General features: G+C 64.4%; 2 protein-coding genes and 1 long non-coding RNA gene across 3 annotated transcripts in view; 1 reads left to right on the plus strand and 2 right to left on the minus strand.

Annotated features, from left to right (window-relative positions):
• Positions 1 to 15314, minus strand: part of LOC142417916 (uncharacterized) — a 480711-nt gene that overhangs the window by 76556 nt on the left and 388841 nt on the right. The gene's annotated exons all lie outside the window — the stretch shown is intronic.
• RHBDF2 (rhomboid 5 homolog 2) lies at positions 2259 to 11744 on the plus strand. Its single transcript, XM_075518856.1, has 17 exons — positions 2259 to 2408; positions 2516 to 2640; positions 3225 to 3417; positions 3490 to 3696; positions 4262 to 4390; positions 4767 to 4900; positions 5168 to 5380; positions 5528 to 5639; positions 6200 to 6274; positions 6664 to 6825; positions 6970 to 7070; positions 7570 to 7633; positions 7780 to 7874; positions 8114 to 8189; positions 8673 to 8773; positions 9016 to 9169; positions 9820 to 11744. Exons 1-17 carry the CDS (start codon positions 2283 to 2285, stop codon positions 10237 to 10239), a joined length of 2487 nt encoding a protein of 828 aa, XP_075374971.1. The 5' UTR covers positions 2259 to 2282; the 3' UTR covers positions 10240 to 11744.
• AANAT (aralkylamine N-acetyltransferase) lies at positions 12862 to 14658 on the minus strand. The gene is made up of 3 exons (XM_075519065.1): positions 14502 to 14658; positions 13553 to 13707; positions 12862 to 13167 (listed from the first exon to the last, which is right to left on the minus strand). Exons 1-3 carry the CDS (start codon positions 14656 to 14658, stop codon positions 12862 to 12864), a joined length of 618 nt encoding a protein of 205 aa, XP_075375180.1.

A 15314-nucleotide genomic window follows, 5' to 3' on the forward strand; every position in this document is an offset into this window, starting at 1 on the left:
CGGCAGCAAGGGGTGAGGCAGCAGCTGAGCTGCCGGCAGCACCCAAGGGTGCTGCTTCGGTGCCTCTGGGGAGGAGTGGAGGCAGGCAGCGTGCCGGAATGCTGCCTCCAGTAACGTCTCACCTGGTCCTCGTGGCGTTTGTGTGATGGCTTCCTCGCATCTTCCCATCTGGATCCCCACCATGAACCGATTCATGGCCAAGGCTGGAGAGGAGCAGGGTTAATTTGGGAATGAGGACCCTGCCCTGCCACCAGCCGGGGCTGCTGGTGCCCCTCGATCGAGGGGTCTCAGTGAAGCCACCGCTCGGCTGCATCTGACATTCCCCCTGCCACGCACGCGTCTCGTGTGTGTGTCTCCAGCGTCTCGTGTGTGTGTGTCTCCAGCGTCTCGCCCGTCCCTGCCCTGCCGTACCCCCGCCAGCCCAGCACACGTTTTAAGCCGTGCAGGGCTGGCAGGAGCAGCAGGCTGTCGCCTGGCCCAGGAGCCAGCGGAGGGCAGCAATGCCCTCCAGTGCCACCGGCTTCGGGCTCCCATGCTCCCAGGGAACTTGTCCTGGACTCTCCCGTCCCCAGGGCGCTGGTCCCACGGGGACCCACGCTGCTATAGCCAGGCTTTGCTTGCGGTGGGGTCTGAGGGGAGGGTCATGCTCGGGACTCGGGGTGCTGGGGGAGCTACGAAAGTGCCCCGTGCCTGCCTCCTGCTCGGGCACGTGCTGCCAAGGTGGGGACCCGTTGCAGGGGGGGCCGGTGGGGGTCTCAGTCGCCCAGCTGACTGCTTGAGCACCCTTACCTGACGAGAGCAGGGTGGGGCGTGAGGCCGTACGGCGGGGCTGGTTATTGGGGTCCTGGGCAGAGAGAGGGGTCAGGCCCATGGGTGGAGCTGGCGTTTTGCAGCCGGTGGCACTGTTGGACTCTGAGCTCCAGCTCGGTGACGGTGGGTGCAGCAGAGGAGCCGCAGCAGGGCACCTGGCCCCCCTCGGGGGACTCTGCTGTGCCCCTCGGGTGGAGAGGGCCAGCTCCCGTCTCCCCTTGGGAGCAATCCCATGGGGATGCCGGTCCTTGTGGCCAGCCCGCAGCAGGGCTTGGTGCACGTGGCATGGGGTGAGCGTGGCAGGTGGCACCATCCCTGTGGCCGTGGCTGTGCCGGGGGAGGGGACAACAAGGGATGCTTGTAAGAGCTGTGTGAGTCCCCTGGGTGCTGGCACGTGGCTGGGGGGGACGGGAAGAGGCCAGAGGAGGCCATGCCTCCCTTTGAGAGCACCTGTAGCCCCTAATAGGATCTGGGACTCGCTCCCTTGCGCTCGGATGGAATTACCTTTCCCGTGAGGTCCTGCCCGATAGAGCCGGGCTGCGGGGACCCTTGGGAGGGGATTGCTCAGGGAATTAACCGCCTCTTGGCCATTAAGCTTCCCCCTCCTTGCACGTGGTGCCAGGGAGGATTCAGTCTCCCAGCCTGGCGTGCACGTGCCGGAGGGGAACGTCCCGCATCTCTGCTCCCACGGGGCACCCTGGCACACGGTGGGTCCCCGCTCCCTGGCCGGAGGGGGCACAGGCTGCCCCAGCCCCTCTCACTGCAGCGGGAGCCGTCCCCCACGGGGGCTGTGGTGCAGGTGGGGATGTGAATCGGGTGTTTTCAGGCTTTGCATGTCCCCTGCCTGACTGCATCCCCTCCCTTCCCACCCTGCCCTGCACGGGTAAGGTGAGCTCTTTGCAGACCCCCCAGGAGCACCTGCGATCCCCGCTCGGCTCCCCCGTTGTGCCGAACCGCAGGGGCTGGTGCCCCCGTGTCCGAGAGCCGCAGCTGCGTGCCATGGGCCCGGCCAGGGCTTGCAGGGATCCCCCCATGTCTCCCACGCACGTGCCGAGTTGGTCAGGCGCATCCCGACGGGGTGTGAAACCCGGGTGTCCCAGCGGCACGTGCCGGGGTGATGGGGATGCTCTGACCCTACCACTCCTGCCATCCCTCGCTCTGCTGCCGGCAGGGGAAGGGGTGGTGCTGGTGGGCCTGGGGGACTGGGAGCCAGTGGGTGATGGAAGCCCTCCTGTCTGCCCAAACCCGAGGAGGGGGTGCGGGTTTCGGGGGTGCGGCAGCTGGGCTGAGGTGGCGAGGTGTCAGCAGCACGGCCAGTGGCCCGGGGGCTGAGGCTGGTGAGATCACACTGTTGAGGGCCAGTCTCCTGCTGGGACCCAGTCTCTCCCCGTGTGTGAGCTCCTGGGGCGTATTTCTTCCCCGCTCGCTGACTCCTTGCACCCTCCCAGCCTGCTGACTGCCGCCGGCCCGAGATGTCAGCCGGCGACAAGAACGGGGGCAGCCGCTCCAGCAGCAGCCGCCTGCAGAGCAAGAAGCCTCCCAACCTCTCCATCGTCATCCCCCCCCGGGAGGCGGAGGAGGACGGCGCCCGCAAGGAGGTGAGCGACGGGGAGCTGTGTCCACCCCACGCTGGACCTGGGGGGCTGCCGTCCCCAGGGGACCGCCCCGTGCCATCCCGTCCCTAACGCCCTGCTCTGCCTCCCAGCCCTCCAAGGTCCCCGTCTACCGAAAGAGCAAGAGCCTGCAGGAGCCCCGCACGAAGGGATGCGACGGCTCGGAGCGCCGGCCCGGCTTCCGCCGGCAGACTTCCCTGTCCCAGAGCATCCGCAGGTGAGGGCCGGGGAGTGGCGGCGTGAGGGCAGGGTGGGCTCCGGCAGCGGCTGGGTCACCGGAGAGGTCCCTCCGTCCCTGTCGGGGTGTTGTGGCTGTGGGTGCTGGCAGAGGCTTGGGATGGGGATGGAGAGTTGGGGTTCGGAAGGGAACGCCTTGGAGGGTTTCACGCAGCTCTGCTTTGACTCGCGGTGTCTGCCTGGGGGTAATCCCGCAGAGGGATTGTTTAGTGTTAATTCAAACCATTGTTTTGCACCTTGGGAAAATTTCTCTGCCCTGTTTATGTAGGACCTTCAAAAGCACCTTGAGCTGGACGTCTGCTGCAGCCCAGAGCTGATGCACTGTCCCGTGCAAGGTGCAAGTCTTGATGGAGTTACCTCTCCAGAGAGACCCAAAGGCCAGCGACCCCTCTGCAGCATCTCTTCCCATTCCCCGGCCCGTAGCCAGGTCAAAACTTGCCATGCTGTGGGCTGAGCTGAGACACCCCAACCCAAATCACCTGCCAGAGGGGATGCCCGGGTGGGATGGCCGTTCCTGGGATGGGGGGACCAGCTGGGTGACAAGCGTGCCCATCACGCGTCCAGGGGCACGGCGCAGTGGTTTGGCGTCAGCAGCGACTGGGAGGGGAAGCGGCAGCAGTGGCAACGCAAGAGCTTGCAGCACTGCAGCATGAGATACGGCAAGCTGAAGCCTGCCTACCGCGACATGGAGCTGCCCAGCCAGGAGGTGCCCTCCTTCCAAGGCACCGAGTCGCCCAAGCCCGCCAAGATGCCCAAGGTAGAGCTCGGGATTGCGGGGTCCAGCTCCTAGCCTTGCTCTCCCAGCACCAACACCTCTTTCCTTCTCCAGATCGTGGACCCGCTGGCCAGGGGCCGTCCCTTCCGCCATCCCGATGAGACTGACCGTCCCCACACGCCCCACCACGTCCTGCCCCCTCTCACCCCCGGCGTCGTCTCCTTGGCGTCCTTCAACAGCATCCGCTCCGGCCGCCTGCCGCGCAGGAAGAGGGAGTCTGTCGCCCACATGAGCTTCAAGGCAGCCGCAGCCCTTCTCCGTGTAAGTTTTGGGGACCTGGGGGGCACTGTCTTCTTCCTGACCTGCGTCTCAGCTCTGTCCCTCACCCATCATCTTTGCTACTTGGCCTTTTGCTTTGCACAGAGATTGCTGTCTCTCCAGGGTGGGTTTTAGGGGGGAGGTTGGTGTTAACCTGAGCTCTGCTTAAAAAGAGAAGTTTTGGTGAAAACTGGACATCCCTAGGAAAAAGCAGCTTGTGGGTTTCACTGCTGAGGAGCCAGGAAGCTTCTCTGGCAGCTTTCTAGCTCCTGGGGAGCCCTGGGCAAGCCTTGGGGACAGGTTTGTGGGACTGAGACCGAACGTGATTCAGAGTTCACTTGTCACGCTTACTAACATGGGCATGGTCCGGCGCTGGCTCTGAGGAGCTGAAGGCAGCATCTGCTGCCAGCTCCTGCTGCCTGCCCTTCCCACGTGGGGGGATATGGCGGCCGGTTGGGATTTAATCCTTGCCACTCCGCTTTGCGGAGGGAAGCTACGAGAAAGCCTTGGTGCTGCAAAAACCGTGGGGCTTCTGGTTGCTTACCCTCATTTGCTTCCCCTGCCAAAGGGACGCTCTGTCCTGGAGCCGCTGGCTCCCAAGCGGAGGAGCAACAAGAGGAGCTTCGTGTACCCCAGCTTCATGGACGAGGACATGGTGGATGCTGCCGATACCCTGGACTCGTCCTTCTTCAGTAAGGCAAGCGCCGTTCCACGCCGGCCGCCGGAGCAGGGAGGGGTCCCAGTGTCCCTGCGCAGGGGCTGGACGTGGAGCGGGGCTCGGACAGGGACGCCCGTGTCGGTGCTTCGCCCTGCCTGGGAGCAGGGGCATCGGTGGCCGCTGCGCCTGGTGCTGCAGAGCCCTGGTCTCGGTGGTACTCCTCGGGGGTGGCAGGGAGCGATGCCGCCATTGTGGGCGCGTTTCATACCCTGTGACGTGCAGTTAATAGGATGTCGATGGGGACCACCCCGGGGCCAGACGGAGCCAGGCTGGCCTGGTGATGGGCATGCTTGGTCAGGGGGAGGTTTCTCATCCATTGCACACATCCAAGAATGGATCTCCATCCTCCTTCCAGATGGACGTGCACGATGAGACGTACTCCATGCCCGACGATGTCTTCGAGTCACCACCTCTATCTGCCACGTATTTACGCATGCACCCGGTGGGGGAGGATGCCAGGGCGTCCCCCGAGGTGGAGCAGGCCACCCCGTGAGTACCAGCTCTCGGTGGGTGCTGCCCCAAGGCTGCCCAGGTCCCCTGCCACAGTCAGGACAATGTCCCCAGTCGTCCCTGCTGTGGGGCACTGGGCGCTTTTGGCGTGCTCCTAGGAGGGTGAAGCCAAGAGGTGCCCCTAGCCCTCATCCCAGGCGTCCTCTGGCCTTCCCCAGCTCTGGGTTGTGGCCGTGGGGTTGCACGTGGGGGATCTCTCAGCTGGTCCCTTTTGGCAGGTGTGATGGGTTTCTCCTCTCTCTGCAGGCAGGAGGGTGTCCGGCTCACTTCGGCCTCCGCCAGTGCCGGCCCGGCTCCCCGGCGAGGTAGGCGCATCGCTTCCAAAGTGAAGCACTTCGCCTTTGACCGCAAGAAACGCTACTACGGGCTGGGGGTGGTGGGGAAGTGGCTGAACAGGACGTACCGCCGCAGCCTGAGCAGCATCGTGGAGTCGCAGCTGGAGATCACCGACAGCCACCGGTGAGGGCGGACTGATGGGACGGGGATGGGCACGGGGCTCCCCAGCTGTAACTCAGATGTGTGTCCCCCTCCATGCTTGGGGGACTGCAGCGTCCCTCTGCCCAGCCATCCTTGAGCTGCTCAAATTTTGGGTCCTTTCCTCTGCAGGCCGTATTTCACGTACTGGATCACCTTTGTCCACATTCTCATCACCTTGCTGGTCATCGGCACCTACGGCATCGCCCCCATCGGCTTCGCCCAGCACGTGACGACAGAGTTAGTAAGTTTAAGAGCTACCGGCCAGGGCTGTCCCCTCCCAGCTCTCCCGTGCAATGTCTGGCTCTGAAACGGCAACCTGCTAGCTGCCGAGGAAAGCGCGGCTGGTGTCTGGGGGTGCCTTCGACGCCTCAGAAGGGCGATCCTTCCTCTGGGGTTAATCCTGGGAGCCTGCAGCCGGCTGCATTGCTCCCTGGGCACCCAGGCTGGAGAGAAGAGCAGGCATGCGTCTTCCTGGAGGAACCGTGCCCACCAGTGTGCCGTGCTGTTGTGCTCCCTGCTAGGGCTGGGAGCGTCTTGGGGTGCTGCTGGCTCCTGCTGTTAGAGAGGCTCCATTAAACAGCCAGGGCAGGGGGTCTGCGTGTGCCGGGTGAGCAGCGGCGTGTTGCAGCGGCACGCGTGCTGGCAGCAGAGCTGCTCTCCCTCCCGCGTTGCTGGTGGGACCCAGCAGCCCTTCCCTCGGATAAAGGGGACTGCCCAGCCCCCCGCAAGGGGAGGGGAGGGGGCTGCAGCCCCACACCGCCAGCCCCCTCGGCGGGAGCTGACCCTGGCCTGGCTCCGCAGGTGCTGAGGAACAAGGGCGTCTATGAGAGCGTCAAGTACATCCAGCAGGAAAACTTCTGGATCGGGCCCAGCTCGGTAAGGGCTCTGCTGGACCACCAGCCTGAGGGTCTGTCCTCTGCCGGCCTCTGCCCTGAGCCGAGGGGGGTCCCTGGGGTGCTCCCCTCCCCGGGGGGAGAGCTCGACCCCTCGTCCCAGCCTACTGCCCTGGGCCTTCAGTGCCCCCATCCCTTTGGGACATGCTGCTGGGTCCCAGGCCGGGCTGGGGGCTCAGCAGCACTTCCCAGAGCTGCAGCATCACGGTCAGAAGAGACCCCATCGTCTTCCCCCCCCACTGGGGTAACGGAGACTGGGCTGTCGCCTGTGGGGACCCCCTGCCCCTGCTGAGCTCTCCCCGGGGGCAGCTGGAGGGAGGGGAGGTGCGGAGGGGCCACAGAGCATCCCCTGGACTGGCATCTCCCTCCTAGATCGACCTGATCCACCTGGGAGCCAAGTTCTCCCCCTGCATCCGGAAGGATCGGCAGGTGGAGCAGCTCATCCAGCGCGAACGGGACCGGGAGCGCAGCTCCGGCTGCTGCGTCCAGAATGACAACTCGGGCTGCATCCAGACCCTGCCGCAGGACTGTTCGGTGCGTGCCACCGCCGGGAAGTGCTGGGGATCCCTGGGGAAAAGGGGGAAACCATCCCCGCCCTTCACAGCACCAGGGCAGGATGCGTGCGGGGTCAGAGCGGTGCGTTTGCTGCCGCATCCTCAATGTCTTCATCCTCCCCAGGAGACGCTGGCGACATTCATCAAGTGGCCGGGCAGCAATGCGCCCGCCATGGGCTTGGGTGAGAAGCGGACTTCGGGGGCTGTGTGTCACCAGGACCCCAGGTAGGAGGGACGGCTGGGGAGAAGCGCTGCGGTCACCTAACTGTATGTGGGGCATGGCGGAGGTTCTGCGTGGGGCCGCGTTTCCAGCTTGGATGCCTCGAATCCTCTCGTCCAAGGGGCTGGGGGGCTGTTACACAGCGTAGGAGAGCGATAAGGAAGAGGGAACCAGTGGGGAAGCTGAGGTGAGGTCCGTCCCAGACGGAGGCAGCAATGGGTGACGCCGTTGTCTTGCGCTGGCCCCTGCCTGCCCTGCTCTGCTGGGATGGGTGACGCTGCGAGCGGGCGTCGATGGGGTTGTCCGACAGATGTGAGTGCTGCGGGGTTCACCTGCAGAAGGTGCTGGTGTGGGGTGTTGTAGGACACGGATGCGCAGGATCCCTCCCGAGACGGGGGAAGGGGCAGGTCTCGGGGCTGTCGGTGCCTGGGGAGGGTTACTGGTCTGCAGGGAGGGATGTGTTGGGGGGACCCTCCTGACCCCACACCCACCTCCTCCCGCCAGGACGTGCGAGGAGCCGGCGTCCAACCCACCCCACGTGTGGCCAGATGACATCACCAAGTGGCCGGTAAGAGCCGGGTGCCACTGCCAGCTGGGTGGCACCGTGCTGGCAGCCTCTGCGGGAGTCATGGGGGGCGACAAGCCAGGCACGGGGGCTGCGGGGAGAGCGTGGGGCCAGACCCTGACCTTGGCTCCTCTCCCTCCTGCTTGTAGATCTGCACCTACGAGACCAAAACCAACCACACGGGCTTCGCCCACCTGGACTGCCAGATCAAGGGCAGGCCCTGCTGCATCGGCACCAAGGGCAGGTGGGTTGCAGCGACGGGGGCACCCGGCCCAGGCTTGGCTCCCCGCTCTGCCCCACTGCCCGTTGTTGCCCTGTCGGTGTCCAGAGCTGTGCCGGGGGGAGAAGGAGGTTACGGAGCCTTGGGGGGGTGGGAAGCACGGCGGCGGCGGCAGGACCGGCTGCCAGGAGCAGAGGGGGATGCTCGGGGGAACGGGGAGCAAGCCCTGCCCCGAGTGAGCCCGCTGCCTGCCCTCTGCCCAGCTGCGAGATCACGACGCGGGAGTACTGCGAGTTCATGCATGGCTACTTCCACGAGGAGGCAACGCTCTGCTCGCAGGTCAGCGGGGCCGGGGGCGCGGGTGCTAGCAGCCGGGTCACGCATGGCCGTGCTGATGCCAAAGGGTTTTATAGTATCCTGGGACGTGGTTGGGATGGGTGTGAGCAGGGGGAATGCGAAGTGCAGGGACTTGCCCAGCTGTCGGCTGGACTCCCGCGGCCGCTGCATGCCTGCCTTGCTGGTGTGGGGCGGGAGGAGATGTAGGACTTGAGCCGGCCTCACCCAGGCAGCACCAGTGTCCTTGGGAAAGGCACATCCCGGGCAGGAAAATGGCCCTTCGGCCTCTCCTGGGGCACTGGGGATGCTCGGTTGCTCCCTCCCCAGCACCTGGGCAGTGCGGGTGCCCCGCACCACCCAGTGTCCCCCCCACAACTGACATGCGGCATCGTCAGCCACACGTCCCTGTCACCCATCCGTTGCTCCCTGCGGCTCTGGGGTGTGGGCCGAGCCCCCGTAACCCCCCAACCCCACCTACCTTTGCAGGTGCACTGCCTGGATGAGGTCTGCGGCCTCCTGCCCTTCCTCAACCCGGAGGTCCCCGACCAGTTCTACCGCCTGTGGCTGTCCCTGTTCCTGCACGCCGGGTGAGCCGCGGCCCCCCGCGCCCCCGGGGGATGACGGGGGTGACTTGGGACCGGAGTATCCAGGGGGATGGTCTGTGACCCCCGATGGGTTGGGAGGGAAGAGGGGAGGATACCCCCAGACTACAGTGCCATCGGTGGAGCGTGTTTTGTAAGATGTCTCGTGCCCCCCGGGCAGCGGGTGGGAGGGCTGGGCAGGGGCTCTGCCAGGGCAGGGGTCTCTAACGCAGGGTCTCTCCCCCCAGCATCATCCACTGCCTGGTGTCGGTGACTTTCCAGATGACGGTGCTGAGGGACCTGGAGAAGCTGGCGGGCTGGCATCGCATCTCCATCATTTTCATCCTCAGCGGCATCACGGGCAATCTGGCCAGTGCCATCTTCCTGCCGTACAGGGCAGAGGTGAGGGCTGGGGGGGCTCTGCCCACAGCACCCCAAGCCCAGCCGGCTCCCCAGGGACCAAAGGACGCCCCTCCCCGTCCCTGTCCCAGCAGAGGTTTGGGGAGGGGGCTGCAGCCGTCGGCACAGAGCTCTCAGCCCCTGGCCGGTTTTGCTGCGGGGCGGGGGGAGGCTGGTGCCCCCGTGGTGGGGGGTGGGGGGGTCTCTGCCCCACGTGTGGGGTTCGCACATGCCGCGTGAATCGTGCGTCGCCACGTGTCGGTGTGCGTGCGGGGTCCCCGGGTGGGCAGATGGCTAATCTGCTGGCAGTGAAACCCTGCCGGGCTTTAAATGAGATCACGCCGAGTGCCCTAATCCGTCCGGGGTGTGTTGGGACGGGGCTGGGGGGGCTGTGGCCTGGGAGGGGGTGATGCTGCCTGGCTGCCGAGTCACCGAAAGCACTGGCTCTGCCGAAACAGTGCCGGCGTACTCCCCTCCTCTTCCTCCCGTGCCAGGGCTCCCACCCCTGAGCCCTGCGCTGGTGGAGTGCAGCCCTCAGAGGACTGCAGGAGCCAAATGCGTTTTGTAAGGGGAGGAGACGGTCCCTGGGGACGTGGGGACATGTCTGGGGTGATGTACGCAGAGTCCAGCCATGACTTCCCCCATCCCCGCAGGTGGGCCCCGCCGGGTCCCAGTTTGGCTTGCTGGCCTGCCTCTTCGTGGAGCTCTTCCAGAGCTGGCAAGTGCTGGAGAAACCCTGGAAAGCCTTCCTCAACCTCTTTGGCATCGTCCTCTTCCTCTTCATCTGCGGCCTCTTGCCGTGGATCGATAACATCGCTCACCTCTTTGGCTTCCTCAGTGGCCTCCTCCTCTCCTTCGCCTTCCTGCCCTACATCACCTTCGGCACGGTGGACAAGTACCGCAAGCGAGCCATGATCATCATCTCCTTGCTGGTCTTTGTGGGGCTCTTTGCCTCACTGGTGGTCTGGCTCTACGTCTACCCTGTGAACTGGCGCTGGGTGGAGTATCTCACCTGCCTGCCCTTCACCAGCAAGTTCTGCGAGAAGTACGAGCTGGAGCAGGTCCTGCACTGACCCCGCCGGCGGGGACAGGGCTGGGAGAAGTGATGGCAGTGATGCTTTCCATGGAGTAGGTCTTCACCAGCCTGCAGAAGATGGTGGCTGCTCCAGGATGGGGCAGATCCTGGGCACAGCTTCATCCTCAGGGCTGGTGGGTTTGGGATGACCCCTGTTAAACGCTGGGGATGTAGTGGGGAGCGGGGCTGGAGCCAACCCTGCCTTGCACCCCTTTGGGGCTGCCTCTTGGTGCTGAAAAGCCATAACTGGTTTGGGGACCGACCCTGACTGCTGCCTGTGTGGGGAAAGGGCTGAGGGAAGCGGGATTTCAGTGCATCCACGGCCACGTTGGGCTCCCAGCCCTGGGGCTGAAGCTGCCGAGGTCTCCTGCCTGTGCCCCTGCCTGCGCAGGACCCCGTCCCACCTCGGTGCCCCTGGGCACTGTAGCTCATACTGTGAACACGACCCCCCTTTTTTGCAGGGGCACTCTTTTTTTTATCCACAGTTCTTCAGGCAGAGGGTTTTCCCTGCTTTGGGCTCCCCAGGGCCTCTGCCACAGCTCTGAGGTGTTCAGAGCTGAGCTTTGAAGGTATTTTTCAGTCCTGCTCCTGCATCTGATGCTCCCCTGAGGCCACAGAAGGAGGCTTCTGCTTCCCCACACGGGCTCCTCGCTGGATGGAGAGGCAGGACTTGGCGCAGGGGGGCTTCTTTTCCCATTATTTCGGTGAAATTCCCTTTTTGGAAGTGGAGAAGCAGCACGTGCCCTCTTTGTAGTGCTGTGCTGGGAGGCAGGCGTGGAGAAGAACACCCTGGGGAGCTTGTGTGGCTGCTCCTGAAGCCCACAGCCCCCTCGGGAAGCCATTGGTGCTCCCATCTTTCACTTCTGCCTCGAGTCCCTGCTGTTACCCCTTTCTCTTTTTCAAAGCGTAGACCCAGGTGCCCCTCCCCACCTCAAACTGTGCTGGACAGCTGGAGGAGCGCAGGATGGGGGCAATTGCCTTCCCCCTTCCCTGCCTGGGGCTGCGTGTCCCTGCCTGCCCCCAGCCCTGGGCTGCTGCTCCCCAGCATCTCCTCCTCCCTCCTGCCAGCCTCTGCCTGAAGGCAGGTCCTTCCTGGGGTCCGGGTGACTCTGCTGGGCTGGTTTGGACCCGGGCTGGTGCTGGGCTGTCTCTCCTCTGGTTTGTGTTGCTTTGCTTTGGTGCTGGTGGGTCTCAGTGCTGTTAAATGGGGGAAGGTGTGAATCCCCCAGCCGGGATGCCCTGGGATGAGTATTCCAGGGCTGGGAGCTCGGCTCCCTCTGTCCACAACCACTCTCTGGGTGACCCCAGGAGCTCTGTGGCACCTGCATCCGTCCCTGCATCGCTCCCTGCACCACGGGCCCCTTTTCAGCCCCGCTCTGTCCCTCTGGTGCCGCTCCAGCCAAAGACAGACACTTCACCTCATTTGTCTCTTTTTGATACTTTTTTTAAAAGCTGTGGGTTCCCCCCCCCCCCTTAATAAATTTCTACCTGTATTTAATGAGACACACAAGGGCTCTTCTCCCTTCTCGGGTGCAGGGGCATGGCACTTTTAGGGGGTTCTGGTTGTTTTGATGATGGTCAGCGGGGCAGGGAGAGCGGCAGCGCTGGGAGTGCCTGGGCTGGTGCCCTGACGTGCAGGGCACAGGGCTGCGCTGTCCCCTGGTACCCCTCAAACCCCTCCCTGGGAGGGGGTCAGGGTTTGGAGCATCTCGAGCAGAAGAGGAAGCCAAATGCTTGGAGCAAGACGACCCACGGAGCCTCCTGACCCTGCCCAAGGGCAGAGCTGCTCCTGCCTGTATCCCACCCTTCATCAAATGACCTGGGGCTGGATTTGCCCCATCTCCCCCGAAGCCGAGATGCCCCAGGGATGTTGGATGTTCTCCTGTCGTGCTGGCTGGTGCCCTCCCTCCAGCTGTCGGAGCGGAGCAGGAACGCACACGGGCTGCATAGAAAACCACCGCTGTCTTTATTTGCTGCTGCACAACAGCCCGAGACGTTTGCAGAAGGCTTGTCCTGGGCCAGTTGTGGGTCTGGGGGGGAGGACTGGTTTGGACTGGGCCCCCAGGGAGGCTCTGCAACGTGCAGCTGGGGGTGGCCGTGGGCTGGGGGGGTGCTCCAAGGGGGGTGGCTGCTGGGAGTCCTGCCTGGTCTGGGGGCTGCTCAGGGAGGGCTTGGCCGTGGTGTGCTTCACTAGTGGTGGTGGGCGAGGGTGCAGGGCTGGGGGCAGGAGCGTGCACGGGCTCTACGGGATGTCTCGGCAAAACGTGGCTGTGAGTGCCCCTAAACCAGCAGAGCCCCCCCAGCTGCTCCTGGGGCAGTGCCTCTCCATCCCCTGGGGCACGCGGCCCTGCAGCCTGCCCGGGCTTGCTGGCAGAGACCCGGGGGTCAGGGCTTCCAGCGGGGCCAGGCAGGAGACTTCTGTCCCCAGCCCTGCGGGGCTGGGATGGGACTGAGCTGATCTCCTGGCTGGAAGGCAGATGTGGCAGAGGGAGCAGCTGTAGCCAGGGCCAGCTGGGGAAGATGTATAGCTGTGGCGGGGATGGAGAGGGGTCGCAGCCTCTTATCCCCCCCCTGCAGCCTCTCTCCAGCCCCTGCCCGGCAGGGCTGGACCAGAGGGGGCTCAGCAGCCGCTGTTCCTGCGCATGAAGGCGTGTCCCCGCACGGGATGCTGCATCTCGATGAAGGCCAGCTCCCCCACCGTCACCTCACAGGGACCCAGCGCCTCGAAACCACACTTCTGGTAGAAGGGCACGAGGAAATCTTCACACATGAGCAGGGCACGGCGGGCGAAGGGCAGGCACCGCAGGTACTGCAGGTACCGCCACATGAGGATGGAGCCCTTGCCCTGCTGCCGGAAGGTGCGGTGCACGGCCAGCACGTGGATGTGCACCACCGTGCCCCGCGGCTTGTGCAGGGTCAGCGCCGCCTGCCAAGGGGGGGGGGGTTTAGTGTGACTGAGGGGGTCCCATCCTGCTTGCGTCTTGGTTTCCCACCCCAATGAACCAGGGCCCATGTCCTCCGTGAAGGGATAAGGGTCCTGGTGCCATCCCCGTTCACCTCCCCCCATCATTCCTGCGGGCTTTTTAATTTTAAAATGAATGTTGTGGGGAATTACTGAGCATATTTTTTAACAGCATCAGTAAAATTAATTAATGAGAAAGTTCATTTCCACCAGAGCAGCCCTGTAGCAGTTAGTCTTGGGAGAAGATTGGCGAGTAGCCTCAGGGCCCCAGGGAGCTTCTCCTTGTCCCCAGGCTCTGGCAGTGCCTCTCCCAGCACACGAGCCGGGAAGAACAGGGTCCGGCTCTTACCTGGCTGAGCCTGTCCTGGTCCCAGAGGGAGCCGATGATGAACGCCACAAGCCGCCCTTCCTCGAACCAGCCAAGGGAGAGCTCCGGGCACAGGTTCAGAAAGTGGCGGATCTCATCCAGGTGGAGGGGACAGTCCCCGGAGACGGATATAAAGGCTGGAGGGCGACGGTGGTGAGCACAGCGAGGGGGACCCAGACAACCCCCCAGCACTGATGTAGGGGGGAAAGCAGGATGTGATGGGGAGAGATGGCTTGTGTCCTGCTGCCTACTTGGTCTAAAGGAGCTCTAAGGCACAGGATGGCTCCAGGGAGCAGCTCTGCTCCTCCAGAGGCAGCCCCCACAGCCCAGGGACCGGCTCCCCGCTCTCGTTGCTGATTCCAGGGCTACAGCAGTGGGTGCTGAGATGAACCCTTCCTCCTGGCATCTCCCCAGCTGCCCTTGCCCTTTGGAGAGGAGGGAGAAATGGGCCGGGTGAGTCTGAGTGAGGGGAGCTGGGGGTGCCTGGGACGGAGGGGAGGGGGGAGGTTGCTGGGGGTGCATCTCAAAGTGCCCCGGTGCAATAGGAGGCTGAGCATGGTGTCCTTCCTCCCACCTTCCCCCTCTGCTCTCCGCTCGCCTCTGGCAGGGCTGTTTTGGGAGAGCTGCTCCCCACTGGCCTGGTCCTGCTCCAGCATCGCCTCCCGCCATCCCCACCCCGGGCAGCGGGGTGAGCTGAGGGCCGTGGTTCCCCACTCCTTAATCACAGCCTCCCCCACCTCGTTAGGGAGCCCGTGGTGGCCTGCTCACAAGTCACAGCCGCTGGCTCCCTCCCTCATCACCCACAAGGGCATGCATGGGGGTTTTGCCACCACGGCGTGCCCCCAAGGAGCATGAGGGACCGGTGGAGGGAAGGGACGGGGCGTCTCCAGCCGACACCACCAGGCAGGACCTCCCCGGGGCAGCCCCTTACCTTCCCGCTCAATCTCGAACACGCTGACGGCATCCTCGGGGCTGAGGCAGCGAAACTCGCTGGCGGGCAGCGTGTGGCGGCGCTGGCCCCCGGGCGAGCTTCGGGGGGACTTGAGGTGAACGGGCTTCAGGAAAGGCAACGTGCTGAGCGCCGACATCCTCCTCCTCCTCCTGCTGCTGCCCTGCTTCCCACCGCTCCCTCTGTTCGGGGCAGCCTCTGCCAACTCCTGGCCCTGGCAGCGGCGCAGCACCCTTTATTTCAGCCAATCTTCTCCAGCACTCTTAGCTGCCGAAAATACCTGTTGATCACGCACAGGATTAGGCTGCTTGCCACCTTTTTCCTATACATATGTGTGTGTGTGTGTATATATAGCGCAAATACCCGCCCACAGTGACCCCATTGCTGCTCTGCCATCGCTGTGAGCTGGGGCCGGTGCTTGGGGACCGGCAGCCTGGCACCAGCCGTGGGCTGTAGCAAACCCATGGCCCCAGGGACCAGGGGGACAAAAGCCCGGTGGTGAGCTAGGGGTCTGGGTGGTGGGACAGAGCAGGGACAGGAGCTGTTAGAGCTGGAGCAGGGGGAGCAGGCACGGGGCTGAGCATCCTGCCCAACATCTCCCAACCCACGGCAAAGCCAGGCAGTGGGATGGGCAGGAGAGCCCCAGGGCAAGTCCAGGCGCTGCCCTGCAGACAAGGAGGGTGGGATGTGGCTGCAGGAAGCCAAGCGGCTGGAAAATAAGTTTGTCTGGGTGAACGTTCCCTGCAACCCTGTTGCATTTGTGCTGCTGCATGGCTGTATGCGAGCAAGAGGTCA

This window comes from Mycteria americana, chromosome 16 (assembly GCF_035582795.1).
Source record: "Mycteria americana isolate JAX WOST 10 ecotype Jacksonville Zoo and Gardens chromosome 16, USCA_MyAme_1.0, whole genome shotgun sequence".
Classification (NCBI taxonomy): domain Eukaryota; kingdom Metazoa; phylum Chordata; class Aves; order Ciconiiformes; family Ciconiidae; genus Mycteria; species Mycteria americana.